Source organism: Coturnix japonica, chromosome W, assembly GCF_054131305.1.
Source record: "Coturnix japonica strain WE chromosome W, WE-NBRP24, whole genome shotgun sequence".
NCBI classification, from domain to species: domain Eukaryota; kingdom Metazoa; phylum Chordata; class Aves; order Galliformes; family Phasianidae; genus Coturnix; species Coturnix japonica.
This window is the reverse complement of record NC_140701.1, coordinates 3,877,406-3,901,957: the sequence shown is the minus strand read 5'-3', so window position 1 is coordinate 3,901,957 and position 24,552 is coordinate 3,877,406. Positions and strand designations below refer to the sequence as shown.

The 24,552-nt window shown below is 49.8% G+C and overlaps 2 protein-coding genes and 1 long non-coding RNA gene across 3 annotated transcripts; all 3 read right to left on the bottom strand.

Moving 5' to 3' along the window:
- Positions 1–1,867: 1,867 nt before the first annotated feature.
- Positions 1,868–3,161, bottom strand: LOC146754276 (uncharacterized). The gene is made up of 3 exons (XR_014938953.1): positions 3,130–3,161; positions 2,296–2,490; positions 1,868–1,978 (listed from the first exon to the last, which is right to left on the bottom strand). It is a non-coding gene; the product is annotated as an uncharacterized LOC146754276 (long non-coding RNA).
- A 542-nt stretch (positions 3,162–3,703) lies between these two features.
- Positions 3,704–10,709, bottom strand: LOC146754275 (uncharacterized). The gene is made up of 18 exons (XM_085527681.1): positions 10,615–10,709; positions 10,367–10,487; positions 10,102–10,181; positions 9,771–9,896; positions 9,421–9,500; positions 9,041–9,152; positions 8,641–8,730; positions 8,296–8,400; positions 7,960–8,112; positions 7,651–7,802; positions 7,236–7,383; positions 6,933–7,070; positions 6,637–6,813; positions 6,225–6,380; positions 5,972–6,073; positions 5,752–5,854; positions 5,454–5,513; positions 3,704–5,187 (listed from the first exon to the last, which is right to left on the bottom strand). The coding sequence occupies exons 2-18, from the start codon at positions 10,467–10,469 to the stop codon at positions 5,039–5,041; spliced, it is 2,034 nt and encodes a 677-aa protein (XP_085383807.1). The 5' UTR covers positions 10,470–10,487; positions 10,615–10,709; the 3' UTR covers positions 3,704–5,038.
- Positions 10,710–20,899: 10,190 nt separating this feature from the next.
- Positions 20,900–22,565, bottom strand: LOC146754274 (rho GTPase-activating protein 32-like). Its single transcript, XM_085527826.1, has 3 exons — positions 22,397–22,565; positions 21,989–22,131; positions 20,900–21,513 (listed from the first exon to the last, which is right to left on the bottom strand). The coding sequence occupies exons 1-3, from the start codon at positions 22,486–22,488 to the stop codon at positions 21,311–21,313; spliced, it is 438 nt and encodes a 145-aa protein (XP_085383952.1). The 5' UTR covers positions 22,489–22,565; the 3' UTR covers positions 20,900–21,310.
- Between the last annotated feature and the right edge of the window lie 1,987 nt (positions 22,566–24,552).

Genomic DNA, 24,552 nt, shown 5'->3' with positions numbered 1-24,552 from the left:
CCTCAAGTTCTATTGATCACAGTACCGGTCTGTTTATCAGTGTTCTGTTTTGGACCCCTCACTATAAGAAAGATATTGAGGCCCTAAATCTTGTCCAGTGAAAGGCAACAAAGCAGTGAAGGATCTGGAGCAAAATTAAGCTGGGCAGTTCTTTTTTTTTTTTTTTTGAGAACCAAAGCAATAATATTTTTATTTTATTTCTTTATTTATTGCTTACATCCCACTGAATGCAGCAAGAATATTCAGAAATATAAGTGTGAGGTGCCACTTCTCTCTTGCTGGTGCAAAAGCAGATCAAACCTCTGCACATCAGGAGCAAAAAGAGACAGATTGTGCAGAGCACTCCATAGCTGGGACTGCAGGAGGGCTCAGCCTGCTGTGCATAGCAAAGTTTCTCTTGTGTCCCTTGTCTCACTGCAGCTTTAAGGAATTCCCGAGGGGAGCTGCCTTAATAGCAAGTTGTACCACTTTTAAAGCTACATTTGTATCGCTCACACAGCAAGAGCTCTTGTCACATGGAAGCCATCGAATGAAAACACTGACGTGGCAAGAGAATAAGGCGAGATAATGAGAAATTAAGAGCATGAAAAGTAAATGCTCTAGAAAAGCTGACACTTCATAACACTTCAAGTGAACACTTGCCTGAATTTCAAAGTCGACCGATAAAAAATTATTTGCTTTTCTTATGTAACAGAAATAGATAAAGAATTCTGTTTGGATAGGAAAAGATTCCACTAGGCTGCAATTTACGTATGGATGCTCAATATTTAAGGAAATTGATTCTTTTACTTTGTAAAAGTGCTGTGCGTCACAGGGCAACCATGGGTCCTGTGATCCATCCTGCCCAGCCCCACAGCACGGGGCTCAGCTGTGACCCAGGAGCAGCCACCATCCTGTCCATGGCAGGGTGACCCTGCGCATGCCATCGTGCCCTCCACCAGGCCATGGAAACTGCATTTTCTTCTTCCCCCCCCCATCCCCAGAATGATAAAAGACAGACTCCATCAAGTCAATAGAGATGCTCCTGTTTCAAGGTGTGCAGAAATTCCCACCCTGCAGTGGTTTGAACAAGGACTGGTGACACGAAACAAACGGGGCTGCAGAAAGCAGAAAGAAATTGGTCTGTGCTTTATGGGGCACATCCTGGAGCTCCTCTGAGATCCGAGTTCAGCACCAATGGGATCATGCAGAGAAATCCTTAAGTCCGAGTTCAAAAGTCGTTTCTTCAGTGACCAAAGGGAAGTGAGAGCGCATAAGGAGAGAATACAACTCCCAGGGCTCAACGCAGCCATTCCCCTGCAGCATTTGAAGCACGGACTCAGATGTGAATGATCCAAATCCTTTATTACAAGTTCTCACATCCATTATAAACCTTCACAAGTTTTTTTTTTTCTAACATATCCAATCAGAGCCGTGAGTCCCTTCTTCTCCTTCCAGAGGTGTCCTTGGTTCTCAGGCTGTTGATCTGGCTCCACAGCTGCTGCTCTGAACAGCTTTTCTTGTATTCCCACATTCCCCCACGAGCCCAGCGCGGGGCAGGGCAGGATGGAGCAGGGGATGCTCCAAGGGACCACAGGAGAGGTAGAAGAAAGCTCCAGTGTGAGACCAGGGCCTCGTCGGCCCCCTGAGCAGAGAAACATGAGCAGGGCAGCTGGAGAGGCTGCGTCCTCATTGACACTCCTGGGCTGAGCCTTCAGCCTTCTGAAGGGCTCCAGCCATGCACCATCGTTCTCTGTAGGATTGTCCTTCAGGTGTGCAGCCGTGGGGGAGTCGTGCAGGATCAGGGTCCAACCCGTCCACACTCCGCTCCTGGCACAACCATCTCCATCCTCACCCATCTGCAGCCCTTCCCCACCCCATTGCAGAGCAAAGTGGGTACCCAGGGAAGAGCAGAGGGTCAGCAGACGTTGCAGTTGGGATTCAGAGATCTCTGCAGGGAAGCTCAGGGTGAGCCAGGTCAGATGCGCAGCTCCGGCTGCTGCACAAACAAAAGAGAGTGGATTTCAGAGTCTTGCTGCCAAAATGCTCCCCAAGAACAGCAGGGGATGCCCAGCGCCAGGGAAGAGGGGACCCTGCATGGGGATATCCCAGAGAGCGGGCAGGGGACAGACTAAGACAGCAAGGTGAGAGGAAGGCACTGAGGGACCAGAAAGCTGCAAGATCCCCTCTGCCCTCTTCGCCCTCCAGGCTCCTGGCCCCACTCAGTGCAAACCCACCCAGGCCCAGGGATGACAAGTCAACACAGGGCACTCTCACCTCCTGCAGGATCTAGGGAGCACCAAGCCCGAGGCTCACCTGGAGGCAGTGAAGATGTGCTTGGAGTTGGTGCAGATGGCGTTGATGGGGCTGCCCTTTGATCTCCCCAACTGGGCCGAAGTTATCCATGTTCCAGACTTTGATCACGCCTCCTTGGTACGCACTCAACAACATGGGGCAGCCAGGGATGAAGGCCAGGGTACAGACCCAATCTTTGTGTGCTCTTGGGATTTGCTGTAGGTACATGGCAGAGCAGAGATCACAATCAGCCTCATGCACTCAGCTGCAGGGCTGCAGATCATCCACTGCTGCCCCAGAGTCAATCCAAATCACCAAGCTGGACGCAAGACTTGGGGCCTGAATCCTCTTCTCAGAGAGTAACATAGCAACTGATGCTCCAAGCCTATGTCCCAAGGGGAAGTGGCAGTTCTGGGTGCCCTTCAGTACACACCCATAGGCACACAGAGCCACTTGGCACACACACTGCCAGATCCCCAGGCTGCCTTTCCAGGATAGCAGGACCTAGACCAGGTCCCTCAGCCTTCCTCCTTCCACACTTCCACATACCCTCGATCACAATTCCACATACCCTCTATTACACTTCCACATACCCTCAGTTACACTTTCTTATACCATCAGAACAGTTTGTCCCATTCAAACACCTTTAATACCATATAACGTTCCCTTAGCAATCCGTATTGTTCAGTTATAAACAAAAAGTTACTTTCTCTTTAACCCTTTTTCCTTTGTACATGATTCCACTATTTATACCCTCAATTAATGATTCATACTGCATGTGATGTTATGATGTGGAATATGGACAGCAACAGCACAAAACCATGACACAGTGTTACCGACCCAACAGGCTCCGACCTTAGAGCCGCTCAGGGCTTTGCATGCAGATCTCAGCAAGGAGGCTCCCACCTCCGTCTTCGGCACTCCATGGGAAGATTGTCGGGGTCACTGAGCTGCAGCAATACAACAGGGCTGGCAAAAATGTTCTTGGTTGGTGTGAGAGAACCTGAGCTGGGGCTCATCCAAGGAGATTCAGCGATCACAGCTTCTAGTCCTGCACTTCATACATAGCTCCAGGCAACAGCAAATTAACTGTCCCTAAACACTGCAAAAAGAGGATGGATCCAATTGGATGGCCCCTGAGATAGACAAAACTCAACACCCAACACAAAACACAGTCCTCTCACCTGCTGGTCAGCAAACAACAGAGCACAACACACACCAGCATCCAGGACTCGTGCAAAAAAAGAAGAAAAAGAAATTGCTAGATGGTGTTTCTCAGAAACACAGAAGCACAAGCCAACTGGAAGATAGCTGCAATTATTCTTGAAAACAATGTCCTTTGTTATCTTGATGTGGCCAGTGTTGAGCGAAGCAAACAAAGTCAACCCGATTTTCTTACATTCAGATTAATCTGCAAGGCACAAAGTAATAAAGGTATGATTTTTATTAATAAACTGAGTGTTAGCAGCTGTCAGAAGAATGAATGTGTCACACACAGAGGTAAACTCCCACAGCAAAACTAGATGTAACATTTCCTATCTGTGTTTCATCCTCACAGGAAAAGCCTTTCTTCGCAAGATCTCCTGGAAGAGAGATGGTAAGAGACATGAAAACTGAAGGATCCGAGCACAGCTCTCCAGTAGCTCCCTCTGTACGTAGATGGTCGCAGAGACAAAAGGTCAAGTCCACTTTTGGAGGGAGCTTGGTGATGTTTACCACTAACGTTACACCACCTTCAGGTAAGTCTGCTCGCTTTCACATCCTTACAAAAGTGCATGAAATGGATCAGCATCCGCTTCTTTGGTTGACTGTTGCTTTTACTCTGAGGTCAAGTGATACAGGCTTTGCTGGTGATCTTCTCTACTCTATTGTTGTGGGTTTTTAAAATTACTATTTTTCCGCTTCAAAACATGCAACTTTGGCACTGTTTTCCCATTTCCAACAATGCAGTGAAATCCCGGTCTCATTTGGATGACAATAAGATGAACCACACTGCATTCTGAAGAGTACAAAACATGCTTGCTCTCTCCTTGGTTCTTGTGCACGGGGACACTAACACCAATTCAGTTCAAAGGAGAAATTTCCTCCAGTGACTCTTGTCCCCATGTCTTCCTTCATCTTCCATTATTTTGTTGCTGTGTTGCTGTTATTAGTAGTATTAGAAACAGTATTGTTGTTAATGAAGAGTCTAATGTCATCAAAGAAAGTTTGCAGAATCCTTTCTAATCCGGTTTTGAATTGCAAACTCAAAAGCAAAGATCTTGAATTCTGGATTCCTGGCTCTCCAAGACATAGGCAAAGAAAATGTGTTTCTTTGTCTTTTTCCACATGACACTTATGTCCAGGCACACAGCACTATAAGCAAGCAGGAGCTTTGCTGCCCAGCATTCCGGCTTTGCAAAAGCTAGAATAAACCACAACTTTTCTGCTTGCTTGTTTAAGTTCCAAGAACTCATATGAGGAGTTACAATTTAGTCAGTGTAATTATGATCAGTTCTGCATCTGTGTGCATACGTGCTGCTCTCTAGTGGTCATATTCTCCATATCTTCCTTCCAAAGGCTTTCAATTGTGCTTTTCAATTTAATTAATCGCTAACTACAGACCCAGTTCTAACCAGCTTGGTTCCTGTTCTTTCTTCCAAGATGTCTGTGCTCCAAGGCTCCCGCTGTTGTTCAGGGGGTCTGTCTTGCGTGACAGGAACACATGTCCCAGCAACGTTGCTGTACAGGTGTCCTAGCAACGTTAATGAACAAGAATTATCCCTCAGAAGGCTATGCAGGACCAGCGGAAAAGTGCTGGGAGCCTTCTCCGTGCTGGTGCCGCCTTCTGCCTTTGGTGTCTCAGCTTCTGGATGGTCTCAGATGCCATAGAACAGACTGTCAGATGGGGGTCATCTTCCAAAGGCTGAAGGGCTGCAACAGAAGGAAACAGAGCAGAGATGGGACCCCCAGTCTACAGAGAGCCACCAGCTTCCACTCTGGGCCTTGCCAGCCCCACTCCTTGCTTTTCCTGGCCAGGAGGAGCACGGGAGACTGACGGGTCAGTGGAAGACACTGCTCAGGACTGCCATGAATGCTCCTCTGCCCCTGCAGCATTTCCTTGCAGCAGGGCAAAGCACAGCTGCATGCTGCCCAGCTCTGCCCCCAGCCCCAACACACACAGCACTGCCCTCACTCACCACTGCAGAGTTCATTCAGCATCTCCTCACTCTGCTCCCTGGCGTGCTTCCCAATCAGCCCTAGGGAAAGAGCTCTGTCAGACACCCACTCCCCAACATGCTGCCAGAAGCTCAGACCCCAACCCCGCCAGCCCAGCTGCTTCCCCTTCCATGCTGCAGGCAGGGACGGCACCTGAGGGGGGACCTGAGCAAGGCACCCACTGTGGCTACCGGCATGGGCAGGCTGTACCTGGGGGCTTCAGGGCTGTGCCTTCCTGCCAGGGCAGGGCCCAAAGAGGGACGCAGGGGTTGGGCTCACCAATGAATCTGACAGCCTCGCATCGCAAGGAGGCCTGAGAATCCTCCAGGTATGGCAGGCTCTGCTGCAGGTACCCTTCCACTCCCTTTCTGTCCTGCTGCAGCTGAAGAAGAGAACAAGAGCATGGGGCTTGCAGAGCAGCCACAGCTGCTGCTGCAACCCCTCCTCCAGCATCCCCTTTCCCCCAGCAAAAAGGTGGGGGCTGTGAGATTGTCCTCACCAAACACTTCATGATCCCCACTGTGTTCTTCTGCTGGGTCTGCTGCTTGAGCTCCTTCCACTTCAGGAACTTTGCACAGGACACAAGGGCTTCCCCAGATGCCTGCAGAACAACAGATGCAGGGACATGGCACCACACACACAGACACACATCCCAGTGTCTGAATGCTTGCTGAACTTGCTCTCAATTGCACATCACAGCTGAACTGTCAGCACACCACTGCCTGCACACTGCTCAGCTCTGAAATTCGTACCTGTGCTACGCTCAGGGTCTCGTCACTCATGTGAAAGAGCAGAGGGTGCAGGGCCCTGCGCACGATCTTCTTCATGCTTCCCTTCTGAGACCACAGCACAGCATCCATCACATCCATGAAGAGGCGGATGGAACCTTCTCGCACTTCAGATGATGCCTGAGGGAGAACAGGAGGACCTCAGACCTCAGCAGCACACTCTCACTGCCCATGGTGAGCATGAGTGTAGGCTGAGCCCCAGCACAGGGGCCTGACATCACCAAGAACAACCAAGCTGCACTAGCAGGGACACGGCAAGCAGTGCTACAGAGCCCACAGGACATGTCATTCCTGAGAGCCCAGAGAAGGAAAGAAAGGAGAAGACGCTCCTGTCAAGCACCCACCCGCAGAGCTCAGCCTCCCACAACAGACTTACGTGATTAAAAAGAGGCAGGATCTTCTCAGCCAGCTCCAGAGCAAACGGACTGGCATGCCTCTTCCCCAGATGGTGCATTGCATTCCTGAAAATATTCAGCACCTTCACAGTAATGGCTGTGTTGGCAAACAGCAGGTTCTCCATGACGCCTGGAAGCAGGGCCCGGATTTCAATTGCCTGTACAAAACACACAATTTCCTTTCCATCAGGAGGACAGATGCCAAGGCACAGTGTTGCCCATTGCCCCAGCGCCAGGCTGTCAACATGAGGCCTTCGTTTGACAAGGTCCTGCTCACCGTCTCAGGTCTATCAGACAGCAGCACGAGACGTCTGAGCACCAGCCAGAGCACTGGCAGGCTTTCCACATTCAGAAGCTTCTGGAGCAGTGCTGGCTTACACAGCTCCTTCACCAGCTCTTCAGTGGGAGGCATCGCCTGAAACCAACACAGCAGTGAGAGGCAGGCAGAGGCAGCAGGACATCCTGCACCCTGCAGCTCCTGGCTGCTCTGGCAGCTCAAGGCAGGGCACTAGGGAGACACAGCCCAGCCTGAGCTACCAGTGCTCTGTAGGAGAGCACGGTGCATTGTCCAGTAACTCACAGTCAAGCGAAGGAGGCCCAACTCCTCTGTGCTGATGCTCAATATCTCACACAGCTGTTGGTCCTGTAGAACACTGCTGAGCTCATCCCAGATCCGCTTGGATGCTTCCAGCAGGGTCAGCACACTCTTCAGTATGTCCAGGGTAGTGCTATAAACAGAGAGCAATGCTGCGTCAGCAGGGCTGCCTTAGCCACAGCACCATGGCTCAGGCAGGAGCCTGATGGGGGGCTCTGGGCTGCCATGGTTGGTATTGGCTGCTGCAGCCCTGAGCTGCCCACCAGCACTGGAAAGCACAGTGGGATGGAGGGCCTGCTCCTTGGGATGTCCTGCAGCTTTCCTTGGCTCTGGCAGCCAGACCATTTCTGAGCCCTGCTCTTCACGTGGAACAAATGTGTGGGGCTGTCTGGGCTGATACCTGTCATTCTGTGGGAGGTCGGTCAACACACTCCTCAGCACATCCCTGGGAAACTGGACGGTCAGCATATCCAGCACTGAGAGCAGGATCTGCTGAACTGATGTGCTCTGGATCTTCAGGTTGGCGTGGATGAATCCCAGAATCTCTGGCACCTGTTGTGAGAACACAGGGAGACTGCTGCTGCCACTGGACTGCAGCCATTTGCCTCCCAGGCTGTGTTATTACTGCCCTTCCCACAGCTCATTGCTGCCTTCAAATGGCTTCAGTTCCCAAGAGCTGTGGCGGGCAGGGTTGCCTCACTCTGCTTACATCCATCAGCCAGGTGCCAGGGTTTCTCCGAAGCACATCCAGCATAGTCTCAGCCCACTTCTTCTCATCAAAACCATAGTCCCCAATGATCTTCTCCAGGGTTACAAGGGCAATGTCTGTCCTCTGAGAAGGGGCAAGGTTTTTTCCAAGGGGCTGCAGTAAGAAGGAAAAAAGGAGGGAAGGCATGTTAAACAGAATGAGAGAATAGCATCTGGAGCAGGATGAGCACAGGCAAAAGGAAGGATAAAGACCCTCCCTTCATGTCAAAAGCATTCTGAGGGTTCACACCTGAGCCGCAGCTTTTCTCACAGGTACACAATTTTCATGTCTCCTTACCTGCTGCCAGAAACTGCTGGTCATGAAGCCACTAAGCTTCGAGATGCGCCCCAAAGCCCTCTCACACACAGCCTGTGTCTTGGAGATGCTGAAAGGCAGCAGCACCTGTGAGGAGAGGAGCTGCTGGTTAGCCTGGGAGCTGCTGATGCCCACTGCAGGTCTGCTGAGCTCCTAGCTGGAATCACAGCATCCATCCAGGCTTCCCCTGAGCTTAAGCCAAGCCCATCATGGGGCTACTGCCGCCAGGGTCCCTTGCTGGCTCCAACTACTGCCAGTGCCGTTTCCATGGAGTGGGATAAACTACTAGAAGGGAGCTGTGGGGGCAGAACTTCACAATAGACAGACCTCCAAGATTCCCTGCAGCCGACTCTTGACACTGGCAATGGGACAGACATCTAGCACAATCTGCAGCATGTCGTCCATAGCTTCCAGGGTCTGTAAAGAGAACAGTGGGTTGTGGAAGTCTTTCAGGGTTCCCTTTCATACCCAGTAGACTGCTGTGAACCCCCCTGGCTGCCAAGGAAGGATACCCACAGATCTGTGCACAGGGGCACCCTGCAAGGCTGCTGCACTCAGAGCAGGCTACAACACAGGGTGTTTGCCAAGCCCAAGGCAAGAGTGAGAGGGGTGAGGGCAAGCAAGGCTGCTACCTTGTCCCACAAACATCTTGATAGATCTCTGGACACAAGTAATGCAAGCGGCAGCCCAGAGGCATGGGGTCAACAGTAGATTGCCCAGTACATACCTGGTTGTAGAGGGAAATGTTCAAGGCCCTGGCTGGAGGAAGATAGAAGACGATGCTGCAGCACACCTTGAAGAGATGGAGTATTTCTTCCTCTGTAACTGCATTAACTGTGCTGCAATTAGAGAGACACTGATGCTAGGAGCGGTGCCTGGGTGCTGAGGCAGGGCTGGAACAGGTCCTCCCCTGGGCAAGGCTCCCTGAGAGGGATGGGGAGCCCTGCCAGGAGGTGCCTCCTCCCCTACGGGGCTGCTCTGGGTCAGAGGACAGTCCTGATGTCACCAGCTTTGGGGCGAGGGCCAAGACTTAGTGGGGAGCTGCATCAGGGCCACCAGGATGGTGCCTGGGGGATGTGCTGGCAAAAGCAGGGGCTGGGCAGGTACCTCAAGGCAGCAATGGTGTTCATGCAGCAGTATCTCAGGCCGGTGCTCAGCTGCTCCATGGGCTCCTCACGCAACAGAACCTGCAAAGCACAATCAGGATGGCACCTGGCAGCTGCCAGCACCCAGCAACAGCAAACCTGCCACTGGCCGCTAGGGCCTGAGTCGCCCCAGTGGCCCTTGACAAACACTGGCACACTGGTGCTGCTGTCCACCTCCACTGCTGAGCTCTCAGCAGCACCTGGAGTCCCATCTGGGGCACTTGGGTGTCTGTGCATCATTTCCCTGCCTCCCTCTCCCCCTGTCCTGTCCTTCTCACAGGGTGCAGCTACCTGGGTGCCATGTCCCCTCACCTCAATCTTCTTGCACTGATTTTTCAGCAAGCAGAAGATATCATGGCTCAGTGTGAGGCTCGTCTGTCCAGCCATGCTGCACAGTATACAAATGGAATTGAGGAACTGCAGCTTCTGCACCAGATCCTGGCAAGCACACAGAGACCGAGGAGTGTGAGTGGGGACAGCCATGGCCAGGGGGACCAGGCGTTGCGGGGTGTGGAGCAGCACAGGACAGCTGCAGGACAGCAGCAGCTCTGCCCGGCCATCAGCCCTCCTGCAGCCTGAAGGCAGAGCCAGAGGGACCGTCTGGAGATGCAGGTATAGCCACGATGGAGATGGCTGCTCTTACCATTTCCATGCTGATGGTGTTGGCTTGGATGAAGTCCACTGCCTCCTGTTCCACATCAGACAGAGGCAGCAATTCAGCATCTGAGCAAGGAGAGAGAGCAGTGCTATAGAGGGGCCAAAGGCAGGTGGGAGCAGAAGGAGCTCTGCCCACTCCGGCCCTGGGCTCGCTCCCCTGGCACAGTCTGCCCTTGACAAGGGTTCCTGGTGTGGAGCAGGGGGCACTCGCTGCCCCAGCCCTGCCCACCCCGCTTTAGAACCTCACTCACCAGCATGCAGAGGCATCACCTCCGTAACTTGGTAGGGCTCCGCTGGAGATCTTCTGTCCTGGGGAGCCCCACTCTCCTCCCCGGCCATGCACGCGACGCCCATCACAGCAGCTGTGACGTGCTGGAACAGAACGGAAACACATTTCTGTTTTCTGTATTCACACAGCACAGTATGGGTACAATTCGTCAGAACTACCCTCGCATACCCTGCGGCAAAACCATGTGCGGGGACAAAACATGGCACGTACCTGGCAGTGAGATCACTTCAAGCTATCTGCAGCAGTTCCTTGTCGCTTTGCTCAGATGGAATGAGAGCAAAAGCTGCACCGAGGCAGTGGGCGGAGGGTGAGGAGAGGAGAGAGAAAGAGCAGGTCAGTGAGCAGGGCTAAGACAGTCATGGAATAACACACACAGCACAACCGTCCCATCCACTTGCTGCAAGACATGCTGAGTCTCAGGCTACGTGATGCCTGTCCACCCAGCAACTTTACAATGCTTCCACTACTGAGCAAAGACAATGGAAGAAGCACGGGACAGGTGCCAACTTTACTGATACCCCCTTTGGAACGTGTGTACCAGGGGAAAATTACGTCTGATGGTCAAGAGTAAGCAATACGGTGCTGTGAGCTCCGACAGCCAGCAGTTCTCAACACCTCACTGCCCACCCATCCATCCCACGTCAGCTCAGCTTACCTACAAGCTGCTGCACACGACGGTGTGAAGAAAAAGGCAATAAAGGCAATAACTAAAGCCACTAACTAAAGGCACTAACTAAAGGTTCTAACTAACAACACTAACTAACAACACTAACAACACTAACTAACAACACTAACAACACTAACTAACAACACTAACAACACTAACTAACAGCACTAACGGCACTAAAGGCACAAGACCAACAAGACAACCAACCACTCCGACCACTAGCTCACCCACAAAGGAACACAGAACGCACCGCTCCTCCCCTCATTCCAGCCGCTTATGACATCACCAACGGCCAACAGCCTGGTCCACCATGACCCCCCACAAGGCGGGGAGCCAAGACCACGTGGTCACATCTGATTCCAACACGGCACCACAACATTCCAGGACTCAGTGTGGGCTTGGAATTCTATCCTGGTGTGGCAGCGCAATGGGAGGTGTTAGGGCACAGCTGAAGAGCTGACAGACAACGGACGTTTCCAAAGGAGGGTGCCAGATTAACTCTCAGCATTCTCTTGCGGGGCTCTTAGGAATGCTTCAAACCCATTTTCACTGCCTAGCTCATTTCTAGAAAGTCCAGTTGAGAAATGCTCACTTTGTCTGGGGAACGCCTCTATGCATCATGAATGAAAAATAAAATAAAATGGGCACGCGACCCTATGAAAATTACCTCTCTGGTCTTGTTGTCAGCCAGACACCTCAGATGAGCATGACGTGTCCCTGCTCCTGAATGAAGATTCACCCAAGTCTGTGTTCCTCTCTGCTCCATCTCTGGCTCTAAAAGAAACACAGACAGAGATGATTACAAGATCCTTTGTGCAGACGAAAGACAAGGGTGCACATGAATTCTGTTTAGCAAGAAATACTACAGTCCCAATGGACTGCTGTGGTAGTACTTGAATCCTCCTTTGGGGCTGGAGCTCAACAGGTCAACACATCAGAAATAACACAAAGTGCATCTGGAAGACGTGTCTCAAAGCCCAGAAAATCCAACACAGGAGGGGGCTGGACAGTGGACCACAAGTGTCCATTTCCATTGCAGCTCCCTGTAGAGAACAGCACCAATCAGCAGGCGTGAATCAATTCATTCACAAGCTGCACAATGACTCTGTTCTTTACGTGATAAAGAAACACACAGAGATTCCTGACCAAAAAGTTGGGAGTTAATAACGACCAAAGAGGTTCCTGTTCCTACGCCTCATCCTCTCACCCCAACTCCTGGGTGATGCCCACAGGCTTCAAGTCAGCTCTCAAATCCATTGAACTCCAGTCACAGAACTCCATCAAAAAGGATGTCACACATGTGACACTTACATACATTTTGCATCAGAAACAGTGATGCCAGCAGGAGCAGAGAGGTGACTGTCCCCCTGTACTCAGCACTGGTGAGGCCACAACTCTAATTCTGTGTCCAGTTTGTGCCCCTCACTGCAAAAAAGACACTGAGGCATTGGAACGTGTTCAAAGAAGGGCAACAAAGCTGGTGAGGGGTCTGGAGCACAATGGGGCCATATGAGGAGAGGCTGCAGGAGATGGGAATGTCCAGCCTGGAGAAGAGGTGGCTCAGGGGAAACCTCATTGCTCTCTATAACTTCCTGAAGGGAGGTTGCAGTGAGCTGGTGCTTGGCCTCTTCTCTCGTGTCATTACTGATAGAACTAGAGGGAATGGTTCCAAGCTGCGGCAGGAGAGGTTCAGGCTGGACATTAGGAAATATTACTTCTCAGAAAGGGTGGCCAGGCACTGGAATGGACTGCCCAGGGAGGTGGTGGAGTCACCCACCCTGGGGGTGTTCAAGGAACGTCTTCAGAAATCCCTGCTGAAATCCTGACCTCTGCCACAGGTGGCTGAGTGACACAAAAGCTGTGTCCTTGGTTCCCGGCCTTACCTTCACATGCTGTTCATCTTGCTCTGCAGCTCCTGTTCTGAATAGTCTTCTTATATTCCCATGTGATGTACCCTGAAATACATCATTTAGTGAGTCTGAACAAAACATAAGACATTAATTGGAACTGTGAAGAAATGTTTTTTGCACTTTACTTGGAGGATGTTACATGCTATACCTTCTTTTCTCAATTGTAACACATGATTTTTTATAAAAAGAAACATAGCAAGTCAGCTCTTCAGTGTGCATATTGATGAAACTTGGTGAAATACAACTTTAGAAAAAGGTAATTTGAAAATTTAAATATTCTTATCAGAATCTCTGCTATTAGTTACCGTTCCAATGTTCTGATTTGATGATGATTCTCTCAGAGCTGTTTTGTCACTCCCCACCTCAAATGCACTTCAAGTGCTTTAGGAGCATCACTGGAATTTTGAATAAACTCGATATATTTTAGGAAAGCTGCTACAGATGCACGACTGCAGTACTTTGGAAAAATATAATCTTGATTGAACGCTGAACAGTGTTATTTAATTATATTCCAGGTAATTAAATTAATTAAACCAAGGGAATCACCTCCCAGTCAGTCAGCTCCCACCAGGGAAATCGCTTCCCTGCCAAGCAGATGCAACCAACACAAGCTGCTACATCACTCTAGGGCCCCACTGAGTCTTCCCAAGGGGTCTCCAAAGGCTTCCCTGTTGACTTCTGGGAACCTGGGAACACTCACATGGAAACCAGTGCCCCCTAATGTGCCCCAGAGGTTTCTCAGGGCCCCGCAATTAGCTCTACAGACATCCAGACATGCCCCAGAGCAAGTATGTGTGCTGTAGGGAGCCCAAGAGACATTCCAGAGTATGCTAGTACTCCTCAGTGCGCTCAAGGGTTCTTCACCTGTCTCTAAATATGCCCTATTGGACTTTGTTTTCTCTTCTGGAGCCTTCCTTACTTCTCAGCTTTGCTTTCTCATGCCATTTATCTCGCTCCACAGCTACTGCTCAGAATATTCTTTCTTGCATTCCCACATTCCAACAGAATCACAGAATTGTAGGGGTTGGAAGGGACCTCTAGAGATCATTGAGTCCAACCCCCCTGCCAAAGCAGGTTCCCTACACCACGTTGCACAGGTAGGTGTCCAGGCGTGTCTTGAATATCTCCAGAGAAGGAGACTCCACCACCTCCCTGGGCAGCCTGTTCCAGTGCTCCGTCACCCTCACTGTAAAGAGGTTCTTGCACACATTCGTGCGGAACTTCCTATGCAGAAGTTTCACCCCATTACCCCTAGTCCTGTCCCCACGCACTACTGAAAAGAGACCAGCCGTGCCACTATGGCCCCCACACCTCAGGTATTTATAAACCTGGATCAAATCCCCTCTCAGCACCGCCAACGACAACCCTCTGCACTCTGCCAGTCAGACAGTTCTTGACCCAATTCACTGTACACTCATCTATTCCATGCTTCCTCAGCTTTGTTATAAGGATGTCATGGGGGACAATATCAAAAGCCTTTCTGAAATCAAGGTAGACTACATCTGCCACTCTCCCCCTATCCACCCAGCCAGTGACATCTTCATAAAAGGCCACCAGGTTGGTCAAGCACGACCTCCCCTTGGTGAACCCATGCTGAGTACTCCTGATAACCTGCTTTACTCCCAGTTCTCTGGAGATGGCATCCAGCACAAGCTGTTCCATCACATTCCCTGGGACAGAGGTGAGGCTGACTGGCCTATAGTTACCTGGGTCCTCCTTCTTGCCATTTTTTAAAGACCGGAGTGACACTGGTCATCCTCCAGTCTTCAGACACCTCCCCAGTTTCCAAGGCCTCTGAATGACTACAGAGAGCGGCTCAGCAATGACCTCCACCAGCTCTCTCAGCACCCGTGGATGCACCCCATCAGGTCCCATGGATTTATGGACCTTAATGTTTCCTAGGCACTCACGGACCACCTCTTCCCTGACTAAAGGGAAATCTCCCATTCCCCAGACTCTCTCATTAACCTCCAGGTTCTGGGATTCCTCAGGGAATGCCTTTTCACTAAAGACAGAAGCAAAGAAAGCATACAGTATTTCCGCCTTCTCAGCATCCTCTGTTACCAGGACCCCTTCCTCTGTTACCGACCCCTCCAACCCCCCCTTGTTTTTTGTTTATTAGCAAACTATTAATATACTACAAAATAATAGCACTAATTACATAAGTAACATCATCATGCCAGCATCCCGACCACCTGCTTTAGAGATTTATCCTTCATTTTGTGTAACACTTCAAACACTGCAAAGAAACAAAGCAAGTGCAGAAACAGGACGCCACTTCCCTCAGGATTTTACAGTCTCATTCATGTCTGACAGATGGAGGCCCTGACAACAAGAGCTGTGTCTGTCCATAACAAGGACTCACCTCTGCAGGTGCAGGGGCAGCTCTCAGAGAAGCCTTCTTCATTTCTGCTTTCTTCTCTTTTTGTCTTTTGTCTGGGAGCTGGTGTCAATCTGCCTGATGGAAGGGAGGCCCCTTCAGAGGGATCTAGATAAGCTGGATCAACCTCACTGGGCTGAGGTGAATGGGATGAGGTTCAGTGAGGCCAAATGCCAGGTCCTGCACTTTGGCCACAATAACCCCATGCAGCGCTATAGGCCTGGGGCTGAGTGGCTGCAGGACTGTGCAGAGGAAATGGACCTGGGGCTGTTGGTCGATGCTCAGCTGAACATGAGCCAACAGTGTGCCCAGGTGGCCAAGAAGGCCAACGGCATCCTGGCCTGTATAAGAAATAGTGTGGCCAGCAGGAGCAGAGAGGTAATCATCCCCTTGGACTCAACACTGGAGAGGCTGTGCCTCAAGTCTTATGTTCAGTTTTGGGCTCCTCGCTACAAGAAGGTCATTGAGGCACTGGAACTTGTATGTGGAAGTCTGTCCCTTGAGCAGCTCCCATTCATCATCAGCTCCCATTCTGAACCCCACTGTGCAAAACTTCTAACTTCTACTGCAGATGGCTGCAGTCACCAAAGCTCAGCCCACTATCCAGGTATCAGCCTTCTCCCTTCTGTTTTCCATCTTAGCCCATAGTTTTGCTCCCAAAAATGGAACTGCACTCCAACAGTCAAAACACAAACTAATACATCACTTTCACTGCTCCTTCCTGCACCCCCAAATTAATGGTTACCTGACATCCCCTACAGCACAGCACCTGCTCACAAGTATCATTCAAACTCTATTCTTTCATACTTCTTGATAGAGGACAGTAAAAACTCCCTTCTGCATGGCACTAAGGACAGTCTGTCCCCATCACATCCCTCTGTGTGCTGAAAGCTGCCATTGGATCTCTTGCAGCCTGCTGGCTGCTGCTCACAAACACAGGGAACTGCACCACACTGATTCTAAAGAGAGAAAGGAAGAAATGCTGGTGGGAATGGGCACCCAAGGATTGCAGAGATGCTCCAGATTGTGCCAGAGATGGAATCTCAGAGTGCTGGGACATGATTGATCACTAAGGAAAACACTTGGAAGCACATTCAATCTGCAGAAGCTGTAATTACTGGGCACAGTCAGCTTTCCTATGGCTCAGCTGGAGGAGGCGGATGCTCTCAGACATCTGCTCAGGGGCTTCAGCTGAGACACTTGCACAATGCTGGGATCATTCTGATGGAAACTATGTCTTCAGATACCATGGTTAAATCCATCCAAAATGATCAAGCGGAGCCTTAGCACTTGAGCAGCACTTCTTCCCCACCCTTCACTACTCCAAGCAGCTCCAACAAACTTCTCAGAAGAAATCCAGGCCAGCACAGACCTGGAAGACCAGAACCAAGTGCAGCCTGTGGGACGGCAGTGCCCACTCCTTGCTTCCACCCTGCTCCAGCAGGTTAAGGAGTCTGAGCATCACTGGCCTTTGACAGCTCAAGACTTTCAGCACTTCATGCCAACATTTCTCACTAAGATACACCTCAGGCATTGAATTCTCTTCTCACTACCTCCTCCCAGTCCTCCCCTAGGAACAGAAACCATTCAGATTCTACAGCAAACTACAGCATCTGCACTGCAAGAGCACACTGAACCACCTGCAACAATGAAACATGGTTTTGGAGAGTGGGTTTGAAAACACACCTTTAGACAGCTGTCTCCCTGTAGCCAAAAGGAAACCAAGCAGCAAAAGAAGAGTCCAGCCTGAAACATGCCCATGCTACTAGCCCAGGTTTTTCACAGTGAATGTAAAATCCATCCTGCTTTTGAGGTAACAAATGACCAGTGGGTCTCCCCTTGCTCCACCCCTTCTCCTTCAAAGCCAGAAAAAGAAAGAAAAAACAAGCAGAAGAAACCCAGACGTACCTTTCCACACACAGAGCAGAAAGTGGAACAGCAGTTGGTCTCCTTCCTGAGACATGGTGGGGAGCATCCCAGAGGAAGCCCAAGTTCTTTGCTTCTCTCCACAGGGACTTCAAGCACTCTTGGCAAGAGCTGCTTTGGTTCTTTCTTCAACTGCTTCCATCACCAGAATCTCCTTTGGAAAAGGAACACTAAAGAAAGAATCAGCAAATGAGAAAGAATGAGCAATAACCACTTTCCCAGCTTTCTTCTGACATGCAATTAAGACTCACGACTTGGGCAAGGTCTTAAAATCAACTGGTTACAAGAACTGTCCCAAAATATATCCAGCTTCTGTACAGCTGCCGTTATTTCTGACAGTGAGTGTAATCACAGAATCATAGAATGGCCCGGGCTGGAAGGGACCTCAAGGATCATGAAGATCAATCGCCTCCCTGTCCCTGCTGGCCATCCCCTCTTCTGATGGAGCCCAGGGGACCATTTGCTCTCTGAGCTGCAAGAGCACGCTGATGGCTCACGTTCTGTTTTTCATCCACCAGGACCCCCAGGTCCTTCTCTGCGGGGCTTCTCTTAAGGACTGCTCCTCCCAGGCTGTACAGATGCCTGGGATTCCTCCAGCCCAAGTGCAAAACCTTGCACTTTGCTGTGTTCAACCTCATTAGATTCACCTAGGCCAACCTCTCGGTTGAGCTCCCTCTGAATGGCATCCCTTCCTTCCACTGCATCAGCCGCACCACTCAGCAAACAGCAGAGGGTGCACTCCATTGCATCATTGGTGTCACTGATAACCATGTTAAAAAGCACTGGTCCCAAGACAGACTCCTGGATGACACCACTTGTTATTGGCCTCCACCTGGACACAGAACCATGAATCACCACCCTCTGTCTGTGGCCTTTCAACCAATCCCTTATCCACCAGGTGGTCCACCTGTCAAATCCACATCCCTCCAGTTTAGAGATAAGGATGTGGTGGAGGGCCATGTAAAAGATCTTGCTCAAGTCCAGGTCAATGACATCAGTTTCCTTCCTTTTGTCCACAAATGCCGTCACTCCATCATAGAAGACCACCTGATTAGTTAGGCATGGCCTTCCCCTGCTAAAGCCACACTGACTGTCTTGGATCACATGCTCATTCCTTATGTGATCAAGCATGTCTTTGAGGTGTATCTGTTCTTCACCATTTTCATCACAGTTCTACATTTGAATCAAATAATCGGTGTTGCTGTCACGAAGAAAACCTCTTTGTCTTCTACTCCTGCTGTACTTCTGTGCTTTCACCAGAAGCAAAGGGAGAGGCCACCTCCTAGATCCAAATTTTAAGAAACCAACACCCAATAGGTGTCATCTGAAGTAAAATAGCAGAGAAATTAAGATGACTCTTCTGCATCCAGCTTGGATCACTCCCTCACTCAGGCACACCACCATCAGATCAAGGAGATGCTGCCTTCAGCTTAGAGATTGTATGGGAAATCACACCTTGAACCTCTGATTAATCAGCTGAGGCAAGTGTTGGGTCAGCTGCGGGAGCACAGGTGAGAGTAATCTAGCTGTGCTCCTGGAAGGGGTGGACCTCAACTCCACTTCCTCTGAGACCTCATTTAAGGGCTGACCACCACTGAGGCAGCATCTCTTGGAGATTGCTCCCCAGTTGAGACTGCCTCAGCTTTCTGGTCAAAACATCGACATTGGTGAGTTTTCCTTTGCTAACAACCTTTGACTATTTACCTCCATCTTGGTTAACATCTTTATATTAGCCACCCTTACAGAGACCATAAGGGTTTGGGCTTCCAAACTCTCAGCAAGCATTTGGATCAGACAGCTTCCTGCTGGGGAGCCCCCTGCATCACTTCTGCTTCTTCTGATACCAAACCCGCAGATGCTTCAGAGCTCATTAGCATGGACTTCCTTCCTCCCCTCAGCAGCTGCTCCTGCACTCACCTTCATTCCTACTCAGATACCGGCCGCTTCCAGCACCAGCTGACCTGCAAGACACAGAAAGGAAAGGTGGGAGTCATGCAAACGCACAAGCCCAAGGCTGCATCACCACTACGTATGGCAGCCTCGGGAAGTCAGCTGCAACTATAGCCTTTGTCAGAATGGAAACAGGCACTATCAGTTAAGTGTGACCTCTGAACTCATTGCCACCATCAGAAATAGGCACTGAAATTGCTCACTTCACTGTAGCTGGTTACCTCCTTCTTTTGGAAAATGCGGACATGGAATTGAAGGACACCAGAAAATTGACATCTACTTCATTGTAGGTGGTTAAGCTTGGAAGCAGGACTTGAGCAAGACAAGCTTCTCAGCTCAGAATCACAGAATTATCAAGGTTGGAAAAGACCTAGAAGATCATCTGGTCCAACCATTACCAATACTTCCCGGCTTAATCATATTCCTCAGCACCACATCCAAACGTTTCTTGAACACTGCCATGATCGGTGACTCCACCACCTCCCTGGGCAGTGCATTCCAATGCCTGAATACCCTTTCCGACAAGTAATGTTTCGCAATGTCCAGCCTGAATTTTCCCTGGCGCAGCATAAAACCTTTCCCTCTAGTTCTATCAGTGATTACACAAGAGAAGAGGCCAAACCCCAGCTCACTACAACCTCCCTTCAGGAAGTTATAGAGAGTTATAAGGTCTCTCCTGAGCCTCCTCTTCTCCAAGCTGAACAATCCTAGTTCCCTCAGCTTCTCCTCGTAAGGTTTTGCTCCAGACCCCTCACTACCTTCTTAGCTGAAGACGTTCCAGAAACGTAAGGTTTTCTTGCATGGAGGGGCCCAAAACTGAATAGGTCAGAGCTCCTTCTTTCCATCATTGCTGTCACCTGGAAGGCTGTCCTTGGAACTGCAGTGACTCATGCATCCTAACTGCACTCCATTGATGGAAGCACAACGTGCATCATTGCAAATTGCTGGTGGGTTCCTGTGTTGGCGAGGGATGGATTCACCTGGAAAGAGTAGATACACAGCATTTAGCGTCAAACTTTCACTATCCAAGGAGGCAAAGGCTTGGTGCTGCCTGTCAAGCAGGTTTCAAGCAGCTTGCGAGACTCATTTGGGAAAGACAGGAGTCAACCAACGATGTCAGGCACGGGCTCGAACGCAGGAATACAGAAGGAGGCACAAGCCCACTGAAAGCATGAATTCTACCTGTGTTGCTGACAAGCACTGCTTTGAAAGCTGGATTTGCACCCTTACCTGCCAGGACCACGACTTCTGCTTCGGAAGGCTCCCTGGAACTGCTCTGCAGTTGGCATTTGGCCACAGGGGATGGTTTGCCCAGGCAGAAGCAGGAACGCCAACTGCCAGCTGCTGACTCTGCCCTCTTACTGGGAGAACTCAGTCTGGAGAGAGAAAACAGAGCATGCTGTCAGTCGTGGTGCAGGGTGAGTGATGAGCTGCACTGAGCCCTTGATGACAGTTGTCCATTCCTGGCACTGCCTGCTTTCTGCTGAAACACAGCTTAGAAACGCGCTCTGTTTCAAACAGCAGAGGACGCTTCCATTCCTACAGCTCAGCCCTCAAGTCCTGCTGGCTACATTCCTCTCAACCATGTCAATCAAGATGCAGACCATGTGAGTAAAGTCTCCACAGCAGAACAGGACAGGAGCTGGCAGGCGTAACTGCTTTCTGAGGAATGGTGCAGCCATAAGGGAAGCTCAAAAGCATCTCTGACTCTTACGTTAACACCTCCTCGGCCTCAGCTCACTGCCATCTTTAATTTGTAGTGCCTGCAAGTCTGACCAACAGCTCTGCTTACAGGAGAAGCACAATTGGTTTCAGGTGTGTGGCCCTGAAATCTGGAAAACCCCAGTGTTTCCAGGTACAGCCAACACAGACCAGGATAGACGTCAGTGTGGCTTTCTGCATCTCGTGACTGCCTGCCCAACCAGGAAGGAAATGCACCCTTGTGTGGCTCCACTGAGCCCGTAGGGCAACTGTGTGTAAGTTGAGTCCTTGGAGATGTAACGGACAAAAAGTAAACCAATAAAAATCACCCAAATAATGATGATGGGGGCTGGAAAGGGAATTCCTCTTTCTTTATCTTTCAGATGGAAAATCAATGATTGCATCCAAGTTCCTTAGTACAGCTGCGGGGCCTTCCTCCGCTTGTATCTTGCTGCTCTGTGTTGCAACAGGAGAGCTGCTCTGACCTCTCCTCTCAGCCTGTGCCTCCTGCACGGTGAGCAGCTTTGTGGATGGAGACACCCACACAGACTTGGGCCCTGCCAGAGAACTGTGCCCTGCAAGGGAAAAACACAGGTGAGACGGAGGAGGAAGCAGCAGCACAGCCATCCCAGTTCTGCATATCTCTCAGAATTGCTCATCCAAGCCACTGGAAGAAGAGGAGCTCAAAATAACCGTGTGCTCAGTGGTATGCTCGTGGCAAAGGACACAGCCACAATTAAGAGCAACTCACTGTATCGAAAAAGGCAAACAAAAAGCGTAGAAAAACTAGGGGGCAGGGATCTCAGAAAGCTTCACAGCCACACTTCAATCAAGCTTCACCTGCTTGCAAAAAATCTTAACAGCAGTGATAGTTTTCTCCATGTAAGGCTTGGACACTCTCATGACCCAGCAACGGGGCACAGTATTCTAACCTAAGCCCAGAAGCCTGCTGTCTCCTCGACAGTAATAGAATTTTCAAAGGTCTTGGAGAAGCCCTGGATTGGATGAAGCTGTCAGATCAACATCAAGCTAATGGAGGAAGGTGCTCACCTACTCCCTCTCCCAAGGCTGGTGTGGATTTGGAGCAGAAGAGGACATCTGCGTGGCTGATGAGGAATTCCACAACAGCTGACTGGGTCTGCAGCTCCATGCAGGCAGCTTCACTGGCGCAGGGAGATTGGCTCTGCTGGGATCTGAAGAAAAGGCAGATCTTACAAGTCATTTCCCCAAGATCATTTCCCCAAGTCTGAATTTCTGTAGCCAAAAACTGTCAAACTGGGCTCCGGAGATTTCCGCAGTGGGCAAACAGTGATGCCACTGACGAAATTATCCTGGATGATCAGGGACACAGCAGTCCCAGCTAAACAAGTGAGTAGAAACTGTCATCTAGAAATTGTTCCCCTGGGGTTGGAGGAGAGCAGAACTAAGCATCGTGTTGAAAAGGAAAAAGAAGTTTACCTTAAGAGGTTTGGAGCCCACACAATTGCTAAGTTCTTCGCGTCCATGTTTATCACCGAGCAGATCCCAGCCAGAGACACCAAGTGTCTCATTAAGTCCCATGGGGACAGTGCACTGGTGGTCAGCACTGAGGCAGACTTGATGACTTCCAAGAGGCATCTGGGGAACACAGAATCACAGAATGACCCGGGTTGGAAGGGACCGCAAGGATCATGAAGCTCCACTCCCCCTGCCTGGTAGGGCCACCTATCTTCCACATTTATTAGACCTGTCTGTCCAGGGCCACATCTAACCTTGCCTTGAATACCTCTACAGATGGGGGATCCACAACGTCCCTGGGCAGCCTGTTCCAGCACCTCAGCACTCTCCTAGTAAAGAACTTCCCCTACCAACCAACGTAAATCTTCCCTCTTTCAACTTAAAACCATTTCCCCTTGTCCTGATATTATCAGCCCTTTCAAAGAGTTAACACCCCTCCTGATTATACACACAGCCCGTGCCATCAAGGCCAAGCTTCTATCTCTTCTTGATTCCTAGTTCCATGGCGTGCACAGCATGCTGTGCTGCATGCACAGCACAGCTGTTCTGCAGAGGAACAGGGGCACCCAGTGACCAACAGCAGCCATTGTCTGCAAATACACAGCAACTTCCCAGGATCTGCAGCAACAATCTCCCCACACACTCCACTTCACACAGACACTATGACCCTGAATAGACTCAAGCAGCAGACTTAAAACAAGTCAGAGTTTTAGATTCCAGGATATTTGAGGGTCTATAATGTGTGAAATTCAGTTACACAACAGTGCCGAGGTGCCTGCGTTTCAAGCAACTTTCAGATCACAACCATGTAAAATAAAAACAAATTCAGTGCAGAAATAGCAAGCCTGTACATTAATACCCATGAGATTATCCATTTTTTACTGCGTTCTGACTAAGTTCTAAAATTTGCTCATCCCAGTTCACTTCAACAAGTTCCACCAGTTCACGCAACGCAGTTCTGAGATCCTGTGTATGTTAGGCAGATAGAATTGAGCAGTGCAGAAATAATCTCTGACAGCTTTAAGAGCTCCGTTCTGCTTACAAACTCTCAGTCCAAAACTATTCTCAGTTTTAAGGAAATGAACACCTGAAGCAGTTGGATCATCTGCCATTTGCCGCATTCTGCTTCTTGGCATCATGATTAGCACAAAGGGTTTTCTGCTGTCCTGCAGAAATGGACAAAGTCCTGCTTACAAATGGACCAAGTTTCAGTGTACAGCAGAGTTTGTACCAGACTGAAAAGCCACGTCATTCAGTTCATGTGCTCAGGTTGTTATGCACTCCCAAAGGAAACAGAACTAACTGTTGGATTCTGAAGGCAATCTGTGGGTTCCTACATTACCTCCTGATTCTGGAAGAGGAAATTCTAATAGCAAATGCAGAACTTTGCTCTTCGTAGACATGAGAAGAGCTGGCATTTAGTAACATTCATTTCTGGGAAATCAAATGATGTGTCTCTATTTTTACTACAGATAGTATAGGGAGCAGCCAGTTGAAGAACCAGATACAAAAAATCCGCCCATTGGCAAGAAAATACTTCTCCTTAAATTCTGTATGCTATCATGGTATAGAATCAGGCTACAGTGCCACATAGGCCAACCAAGCGTAGAACCAAATCCACAAAATACTGGCAGACAAAGCAGCAAAAACAGGGACAATATTCAGCAGACAGGCCTTTCTACCCACAGCTCAGCATGTTCTGCCATCCGAAAAGCAAGGCCTCTTGTCAAGCTCAGCTATTTCCCTTCTCAGTGTATTCTAGCACCACTGATATCCACTGGTATCCTCCTGTAGAGTCCCATCATATTGTCATCATCCAAAGGGAAAACCCACACAGCAGAGCATACAGCAGTACACCCACGCTCCAAATATCCGCCTCAAAAAACAAAAAGACAAGCTTACAAACCTGAAGCACCTCAAATGGCTTCCTGACAGACTGGATTGTCTGCCCTTGCCAAAGCCCACATATAGCCCATGAAAAGCTGGCTCTTTATCTCAAGAAAAAAAAACCTTATCGTCCCAGAGAAAGCATATAACCCTAATTCAATTGTTCTTCCACTCAGCTTAGAGCACTACTAAAACCAGCATCTTCACCTTAGCTCATCACACTGCTGCAG

Excerpts from the sequence above, each read along its gene's own strand:
- LOC146754275 (XM_085527681.1), bottom strand. The coding sequence starts at position 10,469 with ATGGGCGTCGCGTGCATGGCCGGGGAGGAGAGTGGGGCTCCCCAGGAC. Across the intron at positions 10,182-10,366 it reads GGTGATGCCTCTGCATGCTG|ATGCTGAATTGCTGCCTCTG; the intron begins GTGAGTGAGGTT and ends CTCCTTGCTCAG. Across the intron at positions 9,501-9,770 it reads ATCAGTGCAAGAAGATTGAG|GTTCTGTTGCGTGAGGAGCC; the intron begins GTGAGGGGACAT and ends TGTGCTTTGCAG.
- LOC146754274 (XM_085527826.1), bottom strand. The coding sequence starts at position 22,488 with ATGAGACACTTGGTGTCTCTGGCTGGGATCTGCTCGGTGATAAACATG. Across the intron at positions 22,132-22,396 it reads TGGGCTCCAAACCTCTTAAG|ATCCCAGCAGAGCCAATCTC; the intron begins GTAAACTTCTTT and ends CCTTTTCTTCAG. Across the intron at positions 21,514-21,988 it reads AGCCTTGGGAGAGGGAGTAG|GGCACAGTTCTCTGGCAGGG; the intron begins GTGAGCACCTTC and ends TTTCCCTTGCAG.